General features: G+C 42.7%; 1 protein-coding gene across 2 annotated transcripts in view; it reads right to left on the bottom strand.

Annotated features, from left to right (window-relative positions):
* Positions 1 to 27,549, bottom strand: part of GLRA2 (glycine receptor alpha 2) — a 167,524-nt gene that overhangs the window by 82,719 nt on the left and 57,256 nt on the right. For both annotated transcript variants that reach the window (XM_054974106.1, XM_054974107.1), the window contains exons 6-7: positions 27,119 to 27,256; positions 23,979 to 24,193 (exon numbers count right to left, since the gene is read on the bottom strand). In XM_054974106.1, the coding sequence (XP_054830081.1) occupies positions 23,979 to 24,193; positions 27,119 to 27,256 (353 nt within the window). The remainder of the gene's footprint in view (positions 1 to 23,978; positions 24,194 to 27,118; positions 27,257 to 27,549) is intronic.

Below are 27,549 nucleotides of genomic sequence, written 5' to 3'. Positions count from 1 at the left end.
AGCTATCCAGGTCAGGGCAACTATCCTTTAATTCTGTTCAGTTCCTTACTAATCCTCAATAATAAGAAATATGGATAAATTGTGCTAGTCTCTTAGGTTAGAAGAGTTCCTGGCCAAGTTTCACACATCTGATTTTAGCTGTTTGCTCCCTCCTGGGGCCCTGGGATATCCAGAAACAAAAGAAGAAAAGCTCTTAAAATCACAAACCAGTTTGACCTTGCTGCCAGAACAGCATACATATTGGTAGTTTCAGTGCTTGCTTTATAAGTTATTTGCACATAAAACAACTCAATCCCACCCTCTTCCCTGTTTTTTTAAAGAATATACAGACATTTTAAAAAGACCTAAATCCTAGCCACTTTTCAACAATATGCATGGTTTGCACCCAGTGATGATGTTATATAAGTACCTGCCTGCCTAGTTGCATTTAGATATAAAATCATCAGAACAGGATGATGTGGATTGTTTTATATCTCCACATTTAAAAGAAAGATTAAAATTATAACCCAATAAATCTTGTGCATTCATTTCAGTGCAAATATTCTATTGTCAGGATGTGTACAAAACAACATACACAAGAGAGCTAATTGGTTGTAATTAATAATTTCTGTCATCCTTCTGTCATCCGTGCCATAAATTTTTCCTTTCCCCCCATTTTGTGTCAGTGTGTCAGCGCCAAAAACTTGTCACCATTAACATGCACCTATCTTTTTTTAAGAAATGGCAAGGCATTCATCTTAGCAATTGGGGCAGAACTGTGTGAGCATTCTATAGCGGCAGACTGTCTTGCACTGCAGCAGATGAAATCACTTCATAGGTACAGCCTGAAAAATGCACACAATAAAGTCATTGTGTTGACACCTCCGTGCTACTTAATGGCCAGAATTTTTCAAGGCTATCAATGCTAATGCTCAGGAGATGCAAGAGTACAAAATACTAAAGCAGAGATGCTACTCAGATAGTGGATTTTCTCCCTCCTAAATTCTGCCTGATGTTTACTACTTGAAAAATAATATTTGTGCCAGCACAGAGAAAAGCTCTGACTACTTCTTATTCTGAAGCAGCTTCACACAAACAGCTTTAATGTGGTGCCAGACCCTGCAGATTCTTTTTCCACTGGCAATTGCAATGGCTCAGAGAAAGCATGTTTACTTTCAAGCTCCCGAATGGGAGATACAGCAACTACAGCTTCTCCTACTGGACACTCTCCTTCTTCTTCCATGCCCCATTCTTTGATGCTCTCTTTCACCTACAGCAGCAGATAGGATATGATATTTCTCCTACTGCATACCTAGGAAGGAATACAAAGGAAAAGGCTGGGGAAAGAAACAGGTGAGATAACTCACGGTTACCATGCCTTCCATTTCACTAGGGACTTTACATGAACATGCATGTTCACCAAGTTGTGAACTGAAAACCCTAAATGGTGCCTATATGCTGACTGAATCTAACCTCATTCTCAGATATTGTTAACATGTCACCTGCTGACTAAACAGCACGTCTGAGAGTTTTATAAGCTGACAGTGTCCACTGCTGGTACTCATCTCTGTATTTCCTTCATAATATGCTACTCTCTAAACATTTAGGCAACAGTTCTTAGGATCTGAGCAAGCCCAGCACATGGTAATAATTTTCTACTCCTCTATTACCAGTGTGCGGAGGTAGCATCCATGCCTACTTTTGCCATAAGGGAACGACAGTGTGTTTCCACAACTTTCATTGCCACATCTGAGAGGTGTGTGTATGTGTGTGGGGGGGGGGGGGCAGAGTTCATCAGTTCTCAGACCATGTCCACTTGATAACCACATCTATTCCTTTAAGGAGCTGCTGCAAGTGCATTGAGAAAAATGCTGCTTTGGTGAGTAACATGTAATATGTGAGGGGATGGAAATCATTACATATTTTACACATTCACATGAGGTGACTACTGAGGTGCATTATGCACACGGATTGACTGTATATTGAGTTTTGACTGGTGGCGGTGGTGGAGACTGCCCTCAAATCAGAATTGCCTTGGTGACCCCTGGTGGGGGTTTTGTGGCAAGAGACTAACAGAGGTGGTTTGCCATTGCCTGCCTATTCAACCCTGGACTTCGTTGGAGGTCTCCCATTCAATTACTAATCAAGGCTGACCCTGTTTACCTTCTGATATCTGATGAGCTCAGGCTCACCTGGGCTATTCAGGACAAGACGAGTTTTGATTGAATTGAGTATTAATACAGTATTATCTAGTAGAAAGGTACTAATTTTAAACATTAAAGTTTAGAGTTGCCACTTGTGCCTTTGAAAAAAGCGGCCAAAGCACATGTTTTGCACATAAAAGTTCCCAGGTTCAATACTTAACATCTTTCACTAAAAAGAATTCAGATAAAGACCCACAGCTACAGCTTGCACCACAGCTACAGCTTGCACACATCACGAAGATCGGAGGACGAAGACTGCATAAAGCTAATAAGTCAGCTCATTTGTCCTTCTAGCTCTGTACTGAGTCTCTGGTTAGTAGTGGCTAATATAGTTGAATGACATTGTCATCCTTCTACTGGTTACATCAAGCAGCAAAGATTTAAATAGTCTTCTTCCCAGCTGTCTGGAGAAGAACCCAGTCAAAATGTTTTTGAACTGCGCTGAGATCAACAATTTTTATTAGGCCTGCTGTTCTTTAACTGAGAGGCAAACACATCTGGAGGAAGGCAGTCCTAATCATCCAAAGCTTGATCAAAATTGACCGAATGAACTCATGTTATAGTTCATTACACATCCCCAATGCCTTTAAATTAGATAAGCACTCACAACAATTTCTGTAAACTGTGAACAGCTTTTACAAAAACCTCATTAAAGTATAGAAGCTGTGAAGCTAATCAACTCTTAGAGCTGTGTTCACTTGGCGACTTCTACATGAACCAATTTGCTCAGCAGCAAGCTTTTTCACACAGACGGAATATACGTGGCTTTGCCAAAATTATAAAACATCCATTTTTGCCCCAGTCATCCTAAGAAAACATGAATATCTTTCTTGCCAAATACAAGCCATCAAAGAAAGAATAAACAGGCTGCAGATAACAACACAACAATAATATATTGCCCATGTCTCTTACTAGAGACAAGAGAGAAGGATGCAAGTAGCTGATACAATATGGAAACTAGGACACACCAAGATAAGGAAAAGACAATATTTCTTGTATACACATTCAACTATCCTACAAATAATATATTACTATACAAAGTTGCCTGAACCAGAATTTGGTTCCAGATATAGATCTACTGTCTTAGAAACCTCAGGCTTATCCAGAACACTATTTAATCTATGGCCAAAGGGGATCTCTCCTGTCCCTTTGATTTATGTCAGTTAAAGACATCATCAAAGGATTTCCCTTGCTTGGTACTGAATGTATATAATAATTGTAAAATGACTGCTTACATCTGTAGCCATATTTTCTTTGTGGCAGTTACAGCCTCTTTGACCTGATAAGAGAGGACTGCAGGCAGATAAAAGGGACAAAGGGAAGTAGTAAGTGATCATGTGGAGTCCGTAGTGATCTCTGGCTGGCGGTCATTGAAGACAGTGTTGGACTAAAACAGACCTTATTCAATCCAATTTACGAAAAGCAAGGAAGCATGATGCCACACATTTCAAACAGTGATGCCTGAACCCCCACATGCTTGACTTGAAACTGGGTTTGGTAAACCAAGTTATTTTGCTGAGAACCAGACTCTCAGCTCCCCCCACCCCCACAACTACTTGCTTGCTGCTGGCCATGGCTGTCTACTACCATAACAGTAGTAGACAGATTACAGATGGGGGGAGGAAGAAGTGGTGAGTGATGAGATTCTTCTCTGGCTTGGATAGACAAGCCAGACCATAGCTTAAGGATTGTTGTGCTTGCTGTAGTATTAAAGGTGAGTGTTCTAACTGCCTAGGTAGGTCTCTCAAGACTAGAGATGGGCACGATCCAAAAAAAAAATACCGATTAAGCCGTTCGTGGATCCGGGCTGCTGCTGAACCCAGGCCACCGATTCTAACCAATCAAGTCCCATTTCCGATCCGGAATCGGGAAGGCCAAAGCGGGAGGGCACCCCGCTGTTTCCAGTGATATAGGAATGGTGGTTGGTGGCAGTGGCTGCCAGGCCCAGCGGACAGGGGGAGGCGGCGATGAGCCGCCTCCCTTCAGGGAGGGAGGGGACATTCACACACACACACACACACATTTAGAGTAGAGGGGGGGGGAGTTTTTAACCCGGCAACGAGCCGCCTCCCCTCAGGGAGGGAACATTCCCAGGGCCGGATCTACGGTTGCCAGCGCCCAGGGCAACCGTAGTCAGGCTCTTGCACACGTGCGCGTGCTCCTGGGTGGCCCCTCCCACCCACGCAGCAAGCCGGCTGTCCCAGTGCGCTGCGGAGCTGGTGGCAGCGTTAGTGGCTCGGCGGCTGCCCGCATCATTCACCTGCCCCGCAAGACAAGGGGCGGCCGGCTTGCCCGCACGCCCCTTGTCCTGGGGAAAGGCGTATGGTGCAGGTGGCCTCCCAGCCTCCCGCGCTGCCTTTTGCCTTTCCCCAGGACAAGGGGTGGCCGGCTTGCCCGCACGCCCCTTGTCCTGGGGAAAGACGAATGGCGCGGGCAGCCTCCCAGCCTCCCGCGCTGCCTTTTGCCTTTCCTTTGTGCTCATGGCTTCAGAACACCCCCTTCCCCCTCCCTCCCGAGTTGCTGCTCCGTGGTTGGAAGGAAGCCTGCTAATCAAGGAAAGCTGGGCTTCCATTCGTGTTTCGAGGGCAACAGAAGGAGGGCAAACACAGCTCATTCCCCTGGCTCTGTTGCCCCGGGAATAAATTACTGGCGCAAGAGTGTCTGCAATTCCGAAAAGAAACCTATACATCCGATCAAGTCCCGAACAAGCAAACGCCCAACTGCTGGATCGGTTGCGGTGGACGGAACCGATTAGCTGTGTCACGATGGCGCAAATGCCAAAATCGGGGGGGGGGTTGAAATCGTAATTTAGATCGTGCCCGTGTCTACTCAAGACTCAGAAGTATAAACTTTGGTGACCCCTCTACAGGTAAGAGCTTCTTGATCAGAGGGTAGTATTTTCAGATGGACTCATCCCCATTTCTTGAAAATAAGCGCTGGAAACAGTGCAAAAATCCATCCCTTGGTCAAGTAGTGCCTGTGGGTGGGCCTGCAACAGATACTTGAGCTGGGAGAGAATGAGCTGGGAGAGTTCATGTTTTTCCTCCTGCTTATTGCTGAAGTTTAAGCTTCTGTCAAAGGCAGAGCTGCAGCAGAGGTTTGAAAAGTTTGGCAACCTCTCTTATTAAACCAAGACTGTGAACAAAATATAAAACAAAGTGTGTGTATCATTTATTAAGATGTTTATAGTGTTTTTCTTTTTTAAAAGAGGGAATAGTACCCATGATATCCTCCTTTCTTAGCCCAAGTCCCAAATGCCCAAGAGGTGCCGGTACTTTATACTGGTGTTTACTCCCTGGAAAAAAGCCCTGGATATTTATATCCCACTTTTATCCCTAATGGGGACCCAAAGTGGCTTACATCATCATTCTCTCCTCTACATACTTATCAGCACACAAAAGCCCTGTGCAGGGTTGCCAGCTGCCTGGGGGGAAAGGTCCTGTCCCTTTAATATAGGGTTGACCTGATGTTATTTGCTAGCTGATGTTACTTACTTTCAGGACATAAAAATCTTCATCTGCCCGTTTCCACACATTAAAAGGGCAGGACATTTATCTTTAAGCCTATTGACAGCCCTACCTGCCCAGTGGGTCATGCTGAGAGTGAGTAAATATGTCAGTGGCCCAGAACCACCCAGTAATCTTCTAGGGCAGAGCAGGGATTTAAATTTGGGTCTCCTAGGTCATAGTCTGATAGTCTAACCCCTGCACCATACTGGCTATATTCCCCGATGTGCTGATGTAGTGAGCAGCACCTCCTGCCCACTTTCCTGACATAGCAATGGTCTTTGTTTTACTATAACAATGTTTGGGATATAATTATCTCGGATCTTGAGATCTCAAATATGAAAATAGTCTTTAAAGAACCAAGGGATTTTGAAGAACATTCCTTTAAATAAAATATTCATTCCATCATTATCCCATAAGTAAGTGATGTGGTGAAGACTGGAAATTAATGTTAAAGAACGATAAGTGCTGGATGTTGCTATTCTCAGAAAAGATTCATGGCACTTTAGGGGAAACAGTGGTGCTGTTCACCCCTTGGAGAGTTACTAAAAGCTGTAGGAAGGCACTTGGAAGACAAGCAGGATAGCTCAACCAGTGCAGGAGACCACATGAGGATTTCAGAAAAGGGGAACTCTTAGCAAAGTCATTGCACCCACTTTTTTTTGTACTTACGATTGCATAGCATAAAATCTTTGGTAGTACAATAAATATTAACCTAAGGCAGCATTTAATTAAACATCTAGGGTTGCCAGGCTGCAAGATGGGGATTACTGTGAGCATTTCAATCTGCTGTTCAGTCACAAGACAGGAGGCTGCAGCTGTGCTCACCAGTTTTTCCCTTTCACCACCCCTTCCCACCCCATCTGCTGTCCGGCCTGCCTGGAATTCTGGTCATGACAGCAGGTGATAGAAGGTGGCAGAGCAAAGGACTGGGTAAAGGACTGATGGAAGGAACTATGAGTACCTTGTTCCTGTCTGAGTAGCAGCTTTACATGGAAAGAGAGAAACTCTGGGTTTCAACCTGGCCACCATAAAAACAATGGCTTGCACCCAGCAGTGCACAAGTGTTAACACTGACACACTTAGCAGTTTCACTTGCACAAGGTCTTGTGCAACACACAATGCTTTCCCCCCCATATAGTACAGTGCCCAGAAATTGGTTGCACAAAATCTCGTGCTAGCAGACACACAAGTGTGAATACAATAAGTATGCCTTCGCAAAAGCAGCAGCCCACCTTTCCTTCCATTTCTGCCTGCACAAAAGCTCTAGCACAAGCAGAAATTTTGCAATGAATTCAACCCATTGTAAGCATCAATCCCTACTAGATGGATGAGTTGTGTTCTTCATAAAACTGAACACATTTAAAATAGCCCTTAATTTCCTTCTTTCCTTCAAAGCTTTGTTTGGATAATGACAATAAAATCTCAACACAGTAAAACAGCCACAATTCATCTTTGAATCTCGTTGTACATTGGGTACTTCATCAGATTTCTGGGATTCAATCCACTAATAGAACAGAATATCCACTTTTTTCTATACTGGGGCTTCAGTTGATGTAAAAATCTTCCTAGTCTTCAGCTTTCCAATAATATGTATCATGATGACCATCAGATGGTAGTAGAAGAATGTGAAAGTAAAAGAGAAAGATGCATGGCAATTTTTTTTTGCCAAATTAGGCTTAATAATCAGCATACTGCAATTATGTGTTTTCCTCAAATGCAGCATTTCTGTGTGTTCTGGTTCCCAAATGGAGTATATCTTTAAAAACTGACATTTTGTTCTTTAATAACCTGAAGAAATTGCAGAGGGACTAACCAAATACCTAGTGACTGTGTTCCTTAACTTGGTAACTGAATACGAGGGAAAGAAATGACAGTTCAATCAAGTGTCTATTTCAACTATACATGGGCATGAACAGCATTACGAACAGAAAAAAACCACGAACAGCCCAATCTGCTTTCACGAACAAGCTGTTCGTGATGCCCCATCCTAAACGAACAGGTGGTTGTTGCAAGCCTCGTTCGTTACTTTCGGCAGTCATTCATAAAGTCAGACAGCCTGGCACCTGCAATCAATCCCCTTAGCAACCGGAGGCAGGGACTGAACTCTGTCTGAACTTCTTCTACCTTTCCTTCTGGCTTTAACCCTTCAAAGTACTTCCAGCAGAGAGTCCTGTTTTTGCCACTGTGAAGAGAAAATGACAGCCAATGGGGAGACCCATGGATCATGTCTTTCCTGGGGTGCAATCTCTCTGAAACTTGGGGGGTCTTCCGAGGACAGTGAGGACTATGTCCCCTGCAAATTTGGTTGGTATTGGACATTGGGAAGGTCAGTTGGTAACCCCTCAAAGTAGCTGCCAGCAGACACTGCTGTTTTTGCCAGGACAGGGCCCTTTAAACTATCAGCTGGCAGGTGGCGGGGGGGGGGGGGGAGAGAATCCCCCCTGCTGACTGGCAGCTGATAGTTTAAAGGGATCTTTAAAGGGCCAGGTAAGTGGGTTTGAGGGGAGGGAGGGGCTAAGCAGGGGGGTTGGGGGTGGTTCTGGCCCCCACAAACAATGAACAAAGAACATGTCCGTGAACAGTTCATGTTCATCCATGTTCATTGTTCGTTGTTCGTGGATGGCAACGAACAATGAACAGAGTTTGGGGTTTTTTTCCTGTTCGTGCCCATGTCTAATTTCAACCATGTAAAAATGTGGTATTGAATGCCATGGATGTGCAAGTGGAAAGGAGTTCACAGAAGAGCATTTTCCTTGTCTTTCCCTAAAAGTTTGCACAAAGATTCTGAAAAACCTCTGCTAAGGTTGGGAGAGTCTTGTGAATGTAATGCTTAGTCTCAGTAGAGGCTTTTCATTGGATGCACAGGGTTGTACATCGAATTATTAAAAATATTTCTCCAAAACTATCTTCATTCTAGAACAAGTTCACCAAACTTTGCTCAGACTGCAGATGTATTGCTAACATTTTTTGTAGATCTTACTATACTGAATGGGTCAAATGTCTACACTTTAAAACAATTCATGATGACTCACCTATTTTATGTGAAGCTCATGGTTCACACATACACGTATAGTAATGGACAAGTAAGTGAGATAAGTGAGTAATGTAAATAATCTCTACTAGCATATTAGTCCATGGAATGAAAACATTCATAGTGTACATTTCCTTAAAATCAAATGTTGCATCCTGCAGAAGTAGAAGCAGGAGGAGTTCACATAAGATGGTCTTTCATTTTCCTCAGTCATGCCTGGATCCAGTCTACCCTTTCTGCAGGCATAGGATTTCCACTTGTGGAATTCAACTTTCTCACCTCCCTTTCCCCCCTCAGCAGCCTGAAATGCCCCATGAAAGTTCCTGGGGGTTAGAGAAACTCTAATCTGGATTCAAGCCAATACATTATAACAACAACAACAACAACAACAACAACAACAACAACAACAACAACAACAACATTCAATTTATATACCGTCCTTTAGGACAACTTAACACCTACTCAGAGTGGTTTACAAAGTGTGTTATTATCATCCTCATGACAATCACCCTGTGAGGTGGGTGGAGCTGAGAGAGCTCCAGGAAGCTTTGACTGACCTAAGGTCACCCAGCTGGCTTCAAGCGGAGGAATGGGCAATCAAACCCATTTCTCCAGATTAGAGTCCTGCTACTCTTAACTGGCTTCAAGTTGAGGAGTGGGGGATCAAACCTGTTTTTCCAGATTAGAGTCTTGCCACTCTTAATTGTGTCAGGAGGTTATCTTAAGGAATCTATACAGACTGAAGAGCACACAACAACTACAATTTTAATTGTGAGAAAGTGACAAGATCATAAATTGAATCCAGTTTTGTCATTCAGAGAATTATATAAACAACAATCTTGACAATGGTCAGAGATGTTTTAAAAAGCTTGGACTAGGATCAGGGAAAGCCAGGTCTGAATCTCTGACTGCCATAGAGGCTCACTAGGTGACCGTGGGCCGAACACTCTTAGCCTAATCTACCTCATGGTGTGGTTGTGAGGATCAAATGAAGGAGAGGATGATGTGAGCTGCTTTAAGTCCCCACTGAAGAAAAAGGTGGGAAATAAATATAGTAAATAAATAAATACTATAGTAGGGTTAAATTGAATTTTTTTGAAACAGAAGTGATGATATTTTTTCTAATTACAAAAAGCAATCACTAGCAAGGCAATCTTTATCTGTCAGAAGGCAACACTTAGCCAACTGAAATCAATAGCAAACCTTGCACTAGTTTCTGTGGTTCAGTAAATAATTGTACCTAAAAAAAAAAATGATGGTTGAAAACTAAATTGGTCGGTTGTGATCCAAAAAACTCTCAAGATAACAGCACTGGTTTATTTGGAACAAACAAGCAAAGATTTTGGGCAAATCAACAACAGCAATTATATTGCCTGTAGGACAATACATTCAGTTTTAGTACAAAAGTAACACAGTAGAGCTATTTTTGTATTTTGCATTGTATAGAGCACATTTGGTTCCACTAAACCAGTTTTATTTTAGCTTTTGCCATAATGTAAAACAATTTTGTTCTGCAGGGATCCCACCGTAATATTCAAAAGCCCTTATCCCAAAGAAATACAAACACTACAGGTTACAATGGTCTGTAAAACAGTATTTTGTAAATAACAAGTACATCAATGTTTGGTTTCCTGACATGAATAAATATAGGGAAAAATTCTGATCAGTGCCTATTCCTTAAAATCGATATGGCTAAACATGGGCTAAATTAAAGCGACACAACTGTAGAACAAGGAACAATAGCGAAAGAAGACACAATGGCAAGATATAAGAATGACGTAAACGTCAAAGCCTCATGAATGTGTACAGAGATATTTGTAGTCTGCTCACAGTAGTCCCAGTATGAATGCAATTACACTGCAAAAGTCTAACTTTCAAAAAAGAGATTTAAAAATATTTAACCATTTATAAGAGAGCAATTGCTGACCTTTTCTGATGTACAAATATTATTTCAGTAGCCTTAAACACCTTGATGACAACATAGAAAAGGTTTCTTTGTAATCATATCACACAATATGTTAAAGAATAGGTTGAGGAGATGTTCTGCACAGTTTGATTATTATTGAAATAGCTATTCAGACTGCTACCCAGAGAAGTAACAAAAATGTCAATAGTTCCTAAACACTCATCTATCCCTCTATAAATTTAACAACATTAAGCAGCCTAAACAATACAACAGACTTCAGTGTAAAAGCAGACCACAAAATCAGCTTTAAAAGATGGATGGAACAATTCAGTTAAAAGCTGTTTGTCATTGGAAAATAATCTGAATGCTGCAAGGCCAGGGCTTTTTTTCTGGGAAAAGAGGTGGTGGAACTCAATGGGTTGCCCTCAGAGAAAATGGTCACATGGCTGGTGGCCCCGCCCCCTGATCTCCAGACACCAGCAATCTCAACTCCCCTCTGTCTGGAGATCAGGGGGCGGGGCCACCAGCCATGTGACCATTTTCAAGAGGTTCCGGAACTCCATTCCCCGCGTTCCCCCTGAAAAAAAGCCCTGTGCAAGGCTATGTTTATGGCTCAAAGACTAATTGAAAACAAATTAATTTATGTTCCTATCTTTATCAAGCAGAACAAAAATATTCAAGCACTTGGATAGCATCACTTATTTGTTCATAACATACCATATTCATTTTCCAACAGTCTCTTCCTAAAATTCCTCAACATATTACAAAATAACATGAAAGTATCAGATTAGGTAAAAGCATCCCTTAATTTGAAGAGGATGTTAAATATGGTTGGGGGTCAGCCACCATTTCCCAGGCGTTGCTTGAGGAGCACTTCACATATGCCCAATGCTCTGTATCTTCCTTATGAACTAGATGAATACATTCACATTCTAGTGAGTATTTGGCTAAAACCTTCCTAAAGTATCTATTAGAGCTTCTAGACAACATAAAAATATAATATAACATTTGGCGAAGGGACCTTGGAAACTCCTGTTGGTCTTTGGACTTGCTTTTCTCCAGCTGCAAAGCCATATCCCCTTTCTGGATTAGAAGATATTTAATCTTGTTTTCAATATTCATATTTCTTACAGGTGCTTTCTTTTTTTTTGACAGACATGATTGCCCCCATTCTTCAACAACAACCTTGTGACCTTGTCATCAGTAGTCACAAATTTAATCCCAACTGCATCCATTCCCCTTCCATTCAGAGTTAGACGCTGACTATGGATAAGGTCTTTCTTCAGAACATCAATCCGATAGCATGGACATTTCCAGCAATCAGTGCCCCCATTCATATAGTGGCAAGTGTCTGACCTGCTCATCAGGGCTGTTCTTATAGTTGCTGATGGTGGCCCTTGTGCACCAGCAACTTTATTTTCCCTGCTGCATGTTTTCTTTGCTTGGACAATTCTGCTTCCAGTGACCTTTCCCTTCATATTGTCAACAGATGTCATTTGGCATGGGACTCCCTTGAGGGAACTGCTGCTGCTTTTTCCCTCCAAAGCTGCTTGCAAATTGCTTACAAGTTGCCCTTTTCTAACTGCTCAGCCACCACTATGGCCAGATGTTCCTGGAAGGCTGCTGATGGCATGAAAGGGTCAGTAGAATTAACAGCAGATACAATTAAGGAAACGCTTATTTCTACTTCCACTCACTGTCCTGAGTATACAATATAGTCCATTGGTTTGTCTAAAATGCCATCATATTTAACAAGCAGGCTATGAAGCTCCCCTGTTAATCCATTTATAAACTGACTTTTCACTCACGACTCATTCATAGTCTGATAAGCCCCTCTCTGCATTGCCAGTTCCACATTTGGTTGGGCAGGAAGGACCAGCTTCATTTCAATCTGCACTTGGACAAGGAAGAGCAGGAAAAGCTCTATCAAATAGCCTTCTTAGAGCACATAAATATGGAAAAGTTCCCCCTCTTTCCTCCTCCATGCTTGCTGTTCCTTTCTGTATTTCAGAAGGGCAAGACCACCCTCATACAGGCTTTTAAAGTGCATGCTGCTTGTAGGAACCACATTCTGCACAGGGAAGCTGCAGGTACAGTGCCTTGGCATCCCATTCTAAAAACACTACCAGGTACTGTGCTGCCTTCTGACCCCCCCCCCCCCGCCTTGCTCACAGAGACCAAAAGTTAAAATTCAGCCAGGTACTCACTGATTCTGAGTGACTCACACATTTTTTCTTAGGCAAAAAGGTTTTTGCCATCTTGAAGCCACTGCCAACCATTGTAACACACTTGTTAAGGAACAAGCTTTAATAAAAAGATTCCAAGTGGTCTCCAGCATAGTGCAACAATTTCTACAGAACAACAACAATACAGAACCAACCCAAGCACTCAGATGTGAAAGATTATCACCCACTGGTAGGGATGGCTGCATACCCACTACAATATACATACATCCTAGCTCTGAACCATCTCCAATTCAGTATCATTACATCTCAAATAGTCATTCAAGTGTTTCTTGGTAGGTAAATTCCATAAGGCACTCCTTCAGACAAATTTGTGATCATGTGATCATTTGGTTGTGAGAGGAGCTGCTGAAGCAACAGCATTCTGCAGAATTATGCAACCACATGGAAGTTCAACAATGCATAACAGACATCTCAACAGAAGTAATAACCTGGAATGTCAGATGCGGGGCTGTTGCCAAAATGGCAAAAAAGAAGAGAAGTTTCTTGATGAAATGAAAAGCTGATTTGACACAACTTTTATGCAACATTTAATCCATTTCAATACTCTTATTAAAAAGAACACATCTTCTGTCTCTGCTAATCTGCTTACAAGTAGAGATGGGCACGAACCAGAAAAAAACTGAACCATGAAGTACGTGGTTCATCAAATTTCACGAACCACGAATTTTCACAAACCTGCCCCTGGTTCGCAAACTGGTTCGTTTGGTTCGTGAAAACGTTACATCCGGGTCAGAAAATCATCACTTCCGGGTCAGCAGAAGGTCTGCAGGAAGTCCATCCCCTGTTGCCTAGGAAACTGATTGATTGGCACCAGGCTGTCTGCAGTCATGAACCAAAAAATGAACCAAACGAACCAGCCTAAAGTTCATGGCAGTTTGTCAGAAACTGGATCTGATGAACCGCAGTTTGCAAACCACAAACCGGCCTGGTTCATGCTTAATTTTGGTTCGTATTTCGGTTCGTGCCCATCTCTACTTACGAGACAATTAATATAAAACTAATTACATATTCCCCATTTTACCAGATAAGTAGCCAAGCTTTTTAAAAAATATTTCAGAGAATCATTTGGAATGACAGGGTTTGATGGACCCCTCCCCCAGTTTTATTGGCAAGGAATGTAGGTAACCTGTTATACAGAAGAATTGTGCTAGATGCTGTGAAGAGCAATCAGCAGTACCTATGCCTAAAGAACTCAGCTATTCATGTAATGGAAAACTGTGCATCCTTTCCAACCATGTATAGAATCTTTAATGTAACCCATTAACCACATGACTAAATGCTCAAGCAAGTAGGTCCCAGTCATGAAAAGAAGGCCTTTTCTTGAGAATCAGCATGGTGTAGCACTTTATAGTATTAGACTCAAACGAGGAAGCCACATGGTCAAAATCTGCGTTCAGCTATGTAAGTCACAGAATGACTTTAGGATGCCACTCTCTCTCAGCCTAGCCAATTTCATAGGTTTGTTGGGAGAATCAGATGGAGAAGTATGCATTTTGCATTTATTTATTGATATCCGTCATTTCTCCCCAATAGGGACTTAAAGCGGCTTAGAACATTGGCTGAATCCACACTTACCGACATAGCGCTAAATAGTCAGAATGATAGCATCTTCCCAGCACTTTTTTGACGTCATCATGCCATGAGAGCGACATCATGGTGTGATGACATCATAAAACACGCCAGGAAGACACTTCATTCCAACTGTTTAGCACTATGCCAGTAAGTGTGGATTCAGCCATTGTTCTCCCCTCCTCTGTTATCTCAGAACAACAGGACTGTAGTCTGACACTGTCCATTACATCAGACTGGGGCAAACCATTAGGACTGCCATTTGCTCACTATCCCCCATTCTCACTGGTGTTCAGTTGGGTGGTGAGGGGGGAAATGGGGGGGGACAACATCAACAATGTTACTTCCAGTTGGAACTTGGAAGTGACATTGGTGACTCTCTAGAAATCTTCCTGAAATCTATGATTTTTACCATAGAGATCGTGCAAAATCACTTATGTCCTTTCCCCCATGCTCCGCTCCAAAAATCTCCCTGGGATTCCACACATGTGCTTGGCAACCCTAGGACTGAGCTCTGTGGAGGAAGATCAGGATTAAAATGTGACATAGATTATTTGCCTAGGCTCCAGTCCACATTAAAAGATTTGTGTACTGGGAGAAGAGCTTAGATGTCCAATAGTATATTATACATGTTTTGTGTATAATATATACATCAAGTAAGCATGAGAGCCAGCCCTTAGAGCCAAACTATATGAGATGCTGGAGCATGCATGATGGCTTTTATTTTATTTTAAAGCTACTGGCAGCTGTGAATCTGACCAGAGCAGTAGCAGGCAGGAGCAATATGAAGCCTTTTTCTCTCCGATGGTTTGTTTCCAATCAAAAGTTGCCCTCCCTAGTTGCTTTCCCATACATAGGGGAAAAGGTATGTGAACCCTGTAACTTTTCCCCTCATGGATGGTAATGGAGCTGGAAGAGTCTAGTTTTGACCTTTAAAAATGACCCCGAGGGAAAGATTTGTGTACTCCCACCCCCTACCGCTTTTCCAGCAATTGCATTTTTTAAAAATAAAACTGATCAAGATACTCATGATGCATCTCTCACTTCTTGTCTAGTTTGGCTTTTGGAAAATACAGAACAGGGATGTGGAAGAATTAGGGAACTGACAATCAGATACAGGGACTGGTGGTCAAATTACATGAGCCCCCTTTCCCCGCTGGTAACTGTTCCCCTCACGAACTATTATGTTCATTTGTTTTTTAATGTTTATTTTCTTTGTGTGCGTGGAATTCAAGGTGGCATACAGTTGAGAAAGCAACTGGGGTGGGGGGATTATGAATTTAGTTACAGTCCCTCTATTTCCCATAAGCATTGGATAGAGATTGTTGAGAGGAAGTTAGTCAGTGATGGAGGAATTGATACACTGAAGCTATGATCACTTAGAAAAAGCATTTTGACAGTGTTCAAATTATGTGGGGAAATGTTAATGCATCATGGCCAAATCACTCCCCCCCCCCCGCAATCTAATAAAAGAGGTAGCTGTAATGTGTATCCCTGTTTATTAAAGATTGGTCTTTTTAAAAAGAAACTTGTAGGTAGTCTGAGAAACAGAGAAATGGAAGAAGTTCCAGATATTGGGAGAAGCAAAGCAAAAGGTACTGAAACATGAGTGGGAGAAGGAGTTAGCAGATTACAAAAATAATTACTAATTGTACAATTGTTTTTAAATGTCCCTTTAAAACAACTGCTGCTTTTTAAAATAGTATTGAATGTTTCTCAACATTCACACAAATGAGCTGGATACAGAAATGGGGAAATAGTTACACGTGCTATAAGGAATGTTTCATGGCATTTACTGAATTAGTGTTTTCTCAGGCTAAGAACAGATGCCTATAATTATATTGCACACCTGTTGCTGTTAATGCCAGGTAGCATTTCCATGGAAACCAGACACAAAATCTCAGCTTCTCTTGTCTATATCTATCTCAGACACACATATACACACGTTTCAAAGGAGGTTGCCTATTTATTTGTCTCAGTCTTCTTTATAGGAGTTTAAATCAAGTTGAAAATTAAGCCTACTGTTGTATAAAGGAAATCAGGTAGATAGCGTGGACAGAAAAAGACACGCAAGGCATCACGGTTGGTGGGCACAAAGAGGGCAGGAGTTAGCATGCATGGGCTTGATGCAATTTTAATTGATTTTTACACCTAATCATATATCTACAATTGCTTTATTTTAAAATACAAAAAAATTGAGAAAACATACACAATATTTGGGTTCTGAAATGGCCTGCTTTATTAAATTACAACAACCAAACATAAACTACAGCAAGGGTCTAACTAGCAGTACAGGTCAGGCCCTGGGGTCACTCCTGGACCTCTGCCCTGACCTGTTTGGGCGAGACACCCGCTGCCCCGGGTGCGAGCCATTCATGGTATGGCTGGGGCCCGGCCTGGCCAGGTGAAGTGGTTCACCCCTTTAAAGCTCCCCCACCTGGCCATACAGCAGCAGGGGGAGACTGGCTTGTCCAGGGGTTCCCCACCAGGGCGTCTGTCCTCACAACTGGGCCATACAGCAGCCAGCCGCTCCTGACAGACCCCTATTCCCCACCAATGGGGAAGTGCCAAGGGTGCTCACCGGCCCACTCATTTTCCTCTGACTTCAATCCTGCCCCCAGGGAATGAACTCAGCCCCACCGTGCCAATTACCTCCCACTTCTCACAGTGCAAGGTAGGCGAAAAAACTCCCCGCCCAAGTGCCAATCAGGGACAAGTACAGAAAAAAATCCTACCTGGCCCCAATAAGGCGACTGGCTAATCCTGCACTGAAATAGGCATGAGGTGCAACTGAGCCGCCGAGGGGGCAGAAAAGCCTAATAAGGCTGCCGACTCCACCCCCTGGCAAAGGCCCGGGAGTGTGCTGCCTGCCTTGCCTTCCTCTGCGGAGGAGGCAAACTGCAGCCCCCGGCTTAAGTGGCTGTTGCCACTGGCCGGGAGGGCCAGATTGGCTGGCCAAACCCAGTCTTTTTACATAAAAATCAGTCTCTACAGAGACTGCATAACAAAGGAAAAGAGCATTACAGTGGCAAGCACCCCCCCACCCCCAAACTTGACACTCTATTTATTTATATTTTATTTAGATAGTTATACCTTGCTTGTTGGTCCAAAGAGGCTTAAAGTGTCATTCTCCCCTCCTCCATTTTATTCCAACAACAACCCTGTGAGGTAGGTTAGGCTGAGAGAGAGTGATTGAAGATGTGTAAGGTCCTACACATGTGAAAGTTACATGTTAGGCACCTCTCCACAGGATCAAGAACTCTAATAAAAACCATAGTCCTGATCATACCAAAAGAGCCCAACAGTACTGCTGTGTGTATAGGAACCATATATACCCTCAAGTGAATGTACATATTTTCAGGGTGATGTCTGTTTTTCCCTCCTCACTCCATATGTGTGTCTTGTTTTCAAGAAATGTTATGTGAAAAGATCTATAGAAATGCATATCTAATAAGCATTAGAATGGTTTACAATCCTACTGCAGAAATCCAAGTGTGATTGCGTACCAGTAGCCCTTCTTCACAGATGTTTTTAACAAAGAACATAAGTGAATCTGACATGTCATCAGGCTAGGATTCAACATATATGATCCAAACATTTTTCAGGTCAAGTTGTTTGAATTTAGGGACTTCTGATCAGCCTCTTGCATAAGTGAAATATGGTTTTCAGCAAGTCTAAGTAATGTAACAATTTTCTTTTGTTGCTCACATTTCAGTCAACAAAGGGACTTGGATCTTAGGCTACGTAAATAAACCAGAATATCTTGAAGTTTACTAATTCCCACAAATAACCATCTGAATAAACTGAATAAGTTGTCTTGATTTAACTACGTGCTACAACTTCGCCTGAGTAGTTGGGCTGCTGCTGAGTTGAATGGAGCATAGCCAAATTATGGCTGCGCTCTGAACACCAGCCCGACTTTGGAAAATAATGGCAAGCTTATTTATGCAAGTATAAAATTAGAACTGACACTAGAGTGAAGCAGTTGCAAGCAATTCTTTTGGAGGTTCGCTTTTCAGCTGCACCTAAAACATCATACCAACCAGGTTGACACTAGAATTAAGCATAGTACCTTCCATACTTCTTAAGAGGATAGCGATATGTACTAAGAAACCATCCATTCTGAACTGCAGGAGAAACGCAATGCCTAAACCAAAGAAACCTCTGACTGTATCCTTGACCAACCTGAAACAAAGCCCCACAGGCACATTCAGACTGAGAATCGATTAAGCAGTCCTCACTCCCACCCCAAACGAGGATGCAAGATTCATGAAACTGGTTAAACTGGGGTGAACAGTAATCTGCACATCTTATTAAACCCTTTAGCGCACGTTACCGTATCTAAGACTGGTCAGAGAGTTTGCCAGCATTTTGGGCAATCTCACCCTAGTCAGCCCAGCAATGCTGCCGCACTTTGCTTTCCCTTGCCTACACATAAGCAGCTGAACTCAATCACCAAGTCCCCCCATAGTGGTGAGCACCAGGGTTTAAATGAATGTAGCCCAACCCTGGAAGTGTTCCCTCCCCATCCCCCCTGGTCCAGTCAACCATGAGGCACTGTATGGGAAATGCCCCTCATCCACTGGCTTTCCAGTACACAACCCTCTCTATTCCTTCCCGACCATTGAACCAGCAAACCACCAGCCTCCATATTGAAGCAGGTAATAAAAGACCATTATGTAATGCCAATCTGAAAACTTCTCAGCCTTCAAGTGACCTGCTAAATCCAAATTCCCTGATGAAGGGCAGGGCCCAGGGAGGTGGACTGCACTAAATCCCATGCCTCATCTCCCCTGATTGGCTGGAATCCACAAGGAATCCCAGCTCACCTCTTATTCCCAGAATTCTGCATCTCTTTTCCACAGTGCGAGAGGAGAGCAAAAATGGCCACTGTGCCCTCTAAAAGAAAGCTTCTCTGCCAACACACGTCTAAACTACATGTTATAAATAAAATGCCCCCATGCCTTTGTGATGAAAATATCAAGCTAGAAGCCTCTGATTCTCACAGAGAGTGAGAAGTATATTGAAGTATATTATCTCCGAACAAAACAAAAATACATTTGAAGTATATCATTTCAAGTCCTTATAGAGAATCTACAATACACATCCAACCTAACTTGAAGTTAATATTAGATAGTGATAGCACAGTGTCATTGCTGGTCCTATATTTAAGCTATGTTCTTCTTTTTCCCCTACTTAACTTTACAACACGATCATTTCTAAATGCTATGATACAATCAACAATCTCTAACTTCTCAGGTTCTTTGAGATCTTCTGTCTTCTTGTATTAAACCATATAATACAACTAATTACCAGACAGGTATATGTACAGAGTCTCAAAAAACTGAGCAGGTCTAGGGAAGCCCAAGTGATGGGCTGGGAAAGAAGACCAAAAAAAGAAATTCTGCCCCACCCATAGACCTGTGATGTGGGTACACCTACCTAATTGCTACCCATATCCCCCAGCTTCTTGCATACAAAAAATTGAAGATTGTTACATATTCAACTTACTAACTGAAACATCCCCAAACTTCTCAGAGTTTAGAACTTAGAGTGCCTCTGTTTCTATTTCTCCATCTTCTGCTTCTTTGGTAACAAAACATTTGTTGCTTTTAGCTGAAGTCAATGGAGATTGAGTCTTTCTTTTTTCAGCTCTAGTTCCCACTTGCTCTAAAGCAGACAGTCCCAGTGCAGATAGTAGAGCTGCTCCAGAAGCATGGTCATATGCAATATATTGAGCTTGGTTATACTCCACAAACGTTTTGCGAGAGCGTAGCCAACGATATTTAACCCCAGCTGCCTGCAGTTTAGAAACAGTGGGTTTTAAGTCTCTACGAATCTTGAGCATTTCTGAAGGGAGGTCAGGAAATACAGATACCTTACTTCCTTGGATTTCCAAGCCATTCTGCTGGCGTGCTTCCATCAAGATTTTCCTCCTGGTCCGGTAATCAGCAGACTTCACAACTATATCTCTATTGGGAGAGACTGCCTCAGAAATATTTGTTGTTTTACCAACTTGGTAGGTTCTTACAATTAAAGACATCACCCTCTCCTCCAGTTTTAGCAAAGTAGCTAACCAGGACACCATAAAAATAGTGAGTTCCATTGCTGCTTCAGCATTTGATGAAAACTCATGAAATTTTAATTTTTTATCTCTCAAACGAGAATCCAATATCATGATTTTTCTCTGGACCAGCCATTTTGAGAAGTTATTCCAATCTTTTTTCCCAAGCCAGCAACTTTCTTTAAAGTTCCTTCTGCTTTTTGAGCAGTTTGCTTATGCTGAGTCTCTAGTTCATCCATACTGTGAGCTAAAGGGGTTATCATGTCCATTATATCTCGCTTTAATTCTTGATGCTGTATCTCCAAGGCTTCTAAAAAGAATGTTGTCGTTAGGAGCGAGCCTGCGTTGTTTATATCTCCATGGCTCAACGAGGCTATGGAGGTGCTAGCTGCTTCTGCTGAAGCAAAAAAGTCCTCTAACGAAGAAGCCCCTCCCCTGACATTCTTTAGTTTCTGTTTAGCCTTTGAAGCCTTGGGGGTCATTTTTCAAGACTAATTTGTTTTAAATTAATAAAGTTATTTTAAGAGTGAGAGACGTGGGAGCAACAGATAATGGCTTCTGCACGGCATACCGTGAAAGCCACACCCCTTTGTCTGTGCTGTTTTCAAAGTTTCTCCCAACATGCTCCATTGGAGTAGTTTACAGCATGTCAAAATATCAATAAATGAAGCTGAGAAGTACCTGCCCAAGTTTGAAAGCCTTGCTGGGAAGGTTGGTGAACAGTAGTACCTCTCCCTATTTGCCAAAAGGAGACATTTTCATAAATACAAGGCTCCCCAATCCTAGATCCCTTGGTTTACATTGACGGAAGTCCCATTTAGAGGTGGGCACGAACAGGAAAAAAAATGAACACGATGTTCGTTGTTTGTTGCCATCCACGCACAGAGAATCTTGAACAACCACGAACATGACCCTGTTCACGAACATGTTCGTGGTTGGCTGTTTGTGGGAAGGAGGGGGGAGACTCGGAAGGGAAGAAGGTACCCCTTGCCATTTGCAAACCGTGTGGGGAATCTCCTTCCCTTCAAAGTCTTCCTCCTTCCAGCTGGCTAGAGGGAGGGGGGGAGACTCTGAAGGGAAGAAGGTACCCCTTGCCATTTGCAAACCGTGTGGGGAACCTCCTTCCCTTCAAAGTCTTCCTCCTTCCAGCTGGCTAGAGGGAGGGGGGGGAGACTCTGAAGGGAAGAAGTTTCCCCATGCCGTTTGCAAACATTATGGGGAACATCCTTCCCTTCAAAGTCTCCCTCCTTCCAGCCGGCTGGAGGGAGGGGAGACTCTGAAGGGAAGAAAGTTCCCCATGCCATTTGCAAACCGTGTGGGGAATCTCCTTCCCTTCAAAGTCTTCCTCCTTCCAGCTGGCTAGAGGGAGGGGGGGAGACTCTGAAGGGAAGAAGTTTCCCCATGCCGTTTGCAAACGTTATGGGGAACATCCTTCCCTTCAAAGTCTCCCTCCTTCCAGCCGGTTGGAGGGAGGGGAGACTCTGAAGGGAAGAAAGTTCCCCATGCCATTTGCAAACAGCGTGGGGAACCTCCTTCCCTTCAAAGTCTCCCTCCTTCCAGCTGGCTAGAGGGAGGGAGGGGAGACTCTGAAGGGAAGAAGGTTCTCCATGCCATTTGCAAACAGTGTGGGGAAACTCCTTCCCTTCAAAGTCTCCCTCCTTCCAGCCAGCTGGAGGTGGGGGGGGACTTTGTCAGGAAACACCTGACAAGCGGCTGAGTCAGGGGTGAAGTGCCCCTCTCCCTGCTGTGCAGCAGCAGGGAGAAGGGCATTTCACCTCAGCAGGCTGCACTCAGCTGCTTGTCAGGGAGGTGAAGTGCCCCTGGGCTTAGATTGGGGTTTCCAGGGCAACAGGAGTTCAGACAGAGTTCTGAAAGTCCGTGCCTACTGTTGCCAAGGGAATAGATTGAAAGGCGTCAGACTGTCTAGCTTGACGAATGGCTAATGAACACCACAAACAGGGCTTGGAACGAACACATGTTCATCGGGAATGGGGCCTCATGAACAGCTTGCTCATGAACAGTTGATCGGGCTGTTCGTGGCTTTTTTTTGTTCATATTGCTGTTCATGCCCACCTCTAGTCCCATTGACTTCTATCAAGTTTACTTCCAAGTAAGCATAATAAACTGTACAAAAACTGTCTAGTATATGTCCCTGACAAATTTTAGATGTATCTCCATTAACAGAAGTCCAGGAGGCAATCTATCAGGAGACTGTTTTTTTGTGCATTTTGTTATATGCACATCAGTAGGAAGATCAGCAGAAGACATCAACTTCCATGCTTGTACACATGACTCCATTAGTTCAGAGATGGCTGCAACAATCAAGTACTTCATTGTGCCAAAATGCATAGTCAAGTCCTTCAGTCTTCTGTCCCTATGCTGGGCTAGCCTTTCTGCAGGCCACTCCTCTGGAACCTCAGGTGCACCAGGGAAAATATGAAGGCTAAGGTTCCTTTCACATTTCATCACAAGAGGGAACTCCATCCACCTTTCTCCTTTGCCTGCCTCGGTTGCTGGCTTATTTCCCCTGGACTTGACTCGGTTAGAGCAGTGAAAGAGCCTCCCTCCCACCCTAATTCAATGGCTACTGCCTTCTCCTGCCCTTTTATGTTATTTGTTTCACCTCTTTCACACCTTGATTGCTTCTCTCCATTCCCCCACACTAAGCTCATTATCCTTACTTATTGCTTCTGAGTCAGACTATGATCCAGTGAATGACATCATTTCTTGGGCCACCATTTGACCATGGCTGAGCCAGGTGGGCCTCTCTCTGGCACAGAACCAAGAGGCAACCAGTCAGTCCCCCAGCTGTCACATGCCCTTCCCACCCCAGTGTCTTGGCATTTATTAGGGGAAAAAACAATTCAAAAACAATGATGATAAGTTTTCTAGAAGCACATTGGGAGGAAGAGCTTCCAAGCCAAGATTCATTTTTTGGGAAGCGCTCAATAGGAAATCAGCAGAGCTTTACAACTCTCTTATGGTTGCCCTACCAACCCACTTGATTGGACAACATTCTGAAATAGGGCAGATGCTTGGGGATGATGAGATAGCTCCAGCTTCTTGTACTATACACATACAGCTTTAAGGTTTATCGGTCTCCTACAGCCACTAATTTGACTGTGATGAACAGAAAGAGGACAAATGTCTCACATCCTTTAAAGAGCATCATTTGTATGCACCAGTATTTGAGTATTTTTGGTTATACACAAAACATCAATACAAGTATTGACCAAAATCGCTTACATAAAACCTAAATGTTTGTTAGTAGGTAGTATAGCCCTAGACTGCTCCTTCCATATCTGTTTTTACAAAGATTGTAAGACATACCTACATTCACTCCTGTTGCCAAAGGGCTCCTCCACAAAAGAGCATTAGACTGGCCATTGAAATGCACCAACACAGAAGCTGATAGGAGATAGCATTCAGCTGCCTTCCAGTAATGAATGAGTTAAATGGACAATCCTTACTTTTGGAAGAGAAGCTCTGGAGCCTGAACTCTGAGTGGTCATTGTCAGGACTGTGGTGATGCCCAAGGCAACTCTGGCTGGAGCAGCATCCATGTTGATCCAGAAAGAAACCCAGGACAAAATGACGATCAGCAGGCTAGGAATGTACATCTGGATTAAATAATATCCCATCTGACGCTCCAAATGAAACTTTACTTCAATGCATGTAAATTTTCCTAGAACATGAAATTGCTTTTATAAATCATTTTGTACATTTTAATATTATTTTATTATGAGCATAAATTAACTGCCTGAGGCACATGGCTTTTGAAGCTTCTGACATTATTCATTCTAGATTCATTCCCTTATGAAGGACATAAACGAACCATACAAGTTTTTACCTCAGCTGACATTTTACTTTAGTGGAGCTGACCACTAGGGACTTAAGTCATTTGGCACAATTGACTCTAACATCTTGATTCTGTCCTTCAAAAACAGAAAGAGGGTTGAAAAATTATAATACTAGAAAACAGAGAGAAAACATAAGCACTTTTTTTCTTTATTAAAGAAGAGATCAGAGTATTCTGGAAGCAGGAAAGAGCTGCTGTTGAGAGGTGTTTTGAAATTTCAAGGACCTCTCTTTCTTTTTTTATTGCCCTTGCATTAGAGTGAAGAGCTCAATAACTGTGAAAATGAAGTGACCCAAGTCAAAGAAAAACTGAAGAAAGCCTCATTTGGGATTGTTAGGAGAAAGAAAAACAGAGAAGTGGCCCTCTTAATTCCTACGTAGAAGTAAGGGAAGGATGAGATCAAGGAAACTGAAACTGGACCCTGACAAGACAGTAGTGATGTGGGCTGTGAAGGCAGAGATTTTGAAGGACAATGTGCTCCCTGCTTTCTATGGGGTTCAGTTGATCCTTGCTGATTTGGTTAAGAAACTGGAGACTATACTGGATCCAGCACTAATGCTAGAGAAGTAAGTTAATGGAGCTGCAAAAAAGGCCTTCTCCTAATTCAGTCTAGCCTGGAAGATAGCCATCTTCCTTGATGTGGCTGATTGGGCCACCTGGATTCACACGATGGTAACATTGAAACTAGACTACTGTAATACACTCTACAGAAATTTCCCCTCAAATTCACCCTGGAGATTCCAGGTTGTACGGAATACCACAGTTCAATTGTTATCAGGATCTAGGTTGGGCATATATTTTACTCCTTTCTGCAGTCACTTCATTGGCTACCCATCAGTACTGGGCTCAGTTCAAGTTTTGGCTATCACATACAAAGCCTTTCATGGCCTTGGCCCTTCATATCTGCCGAACCACTTCTTCCCCTATGTTCGGCTATGGCAGCTTCATTAATCTGAACAAGACCTTCTATAGGTGCCACCCTGCAAATGGGTTAAATTAACAGCCACCCGTACACAAACCTTATAGGGGCCTGAAGAGATCAGGAAAGCTCCCACTCTCTTGGCCTTCTGCAAACTATGCAAAACTGAATTATTCAGGAGGGCTTTCTACTCAGGCAGTAGGGCTGTGCTGTAAGGACATGGTTAAAAGAGATGCTCTAGTAAAGGAACAGGAACTGTAGGCAGTGCTAGTGCGTACTGTCTGTTGATGTAAGTAGGCTTCTACTGGGTAGTTTCCACATTGTTTAATATGTCGAGTCAAATTGCTAATGTTTTTTAAATCAGTTTTTCATCTCTGTATTCCTTTACTCAAATGTATGTTTCTTTTCAAAATTCTGCAATGTATATCCTATTGAATTGTTCATTGAATGTCTCAGCACTTGGTCATGCTTTATCCTGTGCAATACACCTTGAAATTCAGTGAGAAAGGAATATAAATAACATAACTAAATAAATAAAAAATTAACTATGGGGGTCCCAAAGAAGAACTATGATAGAAAGAAAAGATAGAAAGATAGGAAACTACACTGTTATACCACTAGTCACTTCCAGCACTGCCAGTCAGCACAAGAGGTGGCACATGCAGCAGTGTCAGCCACATTCATATCTACTTAACAGTCCCAAATATTCTTATTCCAGATAAAATTCATAGTGTATAAAACAAGAAATATCTGGAAGAAATTGTCACCTTCTAGCAGTGGTTTATACCTCACTTAGGAGATCTTATTATATCCCTTGAAAACTAGAGCAGTACAGCAGTGGTCTTACTAATTCTAGGGCCACAGGCAAAAGTCCAGAATGGAACCCCATAATCACTGCCACCTCCTCACCATCCTGTGTCCCCACCATGGCTAAGAAAGAGATAGCCTTTGCCATGTGTGAGGTGGGCAGGAACTGCTACCACCAGAAGCCAGCTGCACAAGGCCAAGACAGATGAAGTGGGTGCCAGTGGTGAACCCCACAAGCCTGCTGCCCAACCCTCAGATAGGGTAGCTCTTCCTCCCCCCTTCTGGATAGCAGGGCCATGGCCCCTCCCAGCATGGGCCCCAGGGCTTTCCTGTGGCTAAGACCACCCTTGCAGCTGTAAACAGAACAGATACAATATTTCTAGGTCTCTTTAGGGCACATAAGAGATGCCCTGTTGGATCAGACCCACTTGTCCATCTAGCTCAGCATCCTGTTTCACACAGAGACCACCTAGTTGTCCTGGAGGGCCAAACAAGCAGGATGTAGAGGCTGAGGCCCTCCACAGCTGTCACCTCTTAGCACTGGTATTCAGAGGTTTGTTGCCACAGTATATGGAGGCTCCCTTAGTCACCATGGCTAGTTGCCATTGCTTGACCTTTCCTCCATGAATTGGTCTAACTCCCATTTAAAGCTATCTGTGGTTGTGGCCATCACTACCTCCACCAGCAGTGAATGCCACACTCTGATTATTCATTGAATAAACGTATTATCTGCCTTATCTGCTTTTTCAATAACTGAGTGTAATTAACTGTTCAAAAATGATAACAAGCAATCATGTTATTTAGAAATAATATTTGATTTCTTTTTGGTTCTGACATTTTCAAATTGCACCACGAAACAGCAAAGCATCACATTTGATGCTAATCAACTAGGAAAATCCCCAGACATGGTAGGAAGTCTCTTATTTAAGTTATATAACAACACACCCCATCTTATCCAATTTATAATTTCTCCTGTCATTTGTGGCAACGACTGTTAATTTAAAATAGAAAAGACAAATGCTTACCAGTATTGTAATGCTTCGTGCAATAGCCAAGTTCCTTCTCTTCTTTCAAAATAAACTGTGGCAGAGTTAACCCTTCTGCTACTTGCACTGGACCATCACTCATCCATTCAAAGATCAGGTCATTCATAGTGTAGCCAACTAGAAGAAGCAAATGCATAACAATGGAATGGCACCCTCTGAAGCCAAGGAAGGAAAATTATGGCAGAGTAAGCTTGGTTACTTTTTAATGGGAAAACAACAATGGCAGATACCTTAAATTGTCAGACAGCACTGTACACACTATCATTGTTTAAAAATATGTGACAATATACTAATGAATGTGCAACTCTGATATACATCTGGAAACCAATGGTGGTAACTACATAGCTTTCTGTGGTAATATCCTGAAACTCTGAGAGACCTGTGCTGTTATTAAGGAGACTATGGAATAT

This window comes from Eublepharis macularius, chromosome 3 (assembly GCF_028583425.1).
Source record: "Eublepharis macularius isolate TG4126 chromosome 3, MPM_Emac_v1.0, whole genome shotgun sequence".
NCBI classification, from domain to species: Eukaryota; Metazoa; Chordata; class Lepidosauria; order Squamata; family Eublepharidae; genus Eublepharis; species Eublepharis macularius.
This window is presented reverse-complemented; position numbering and strand designations above follow the sequence as displayed.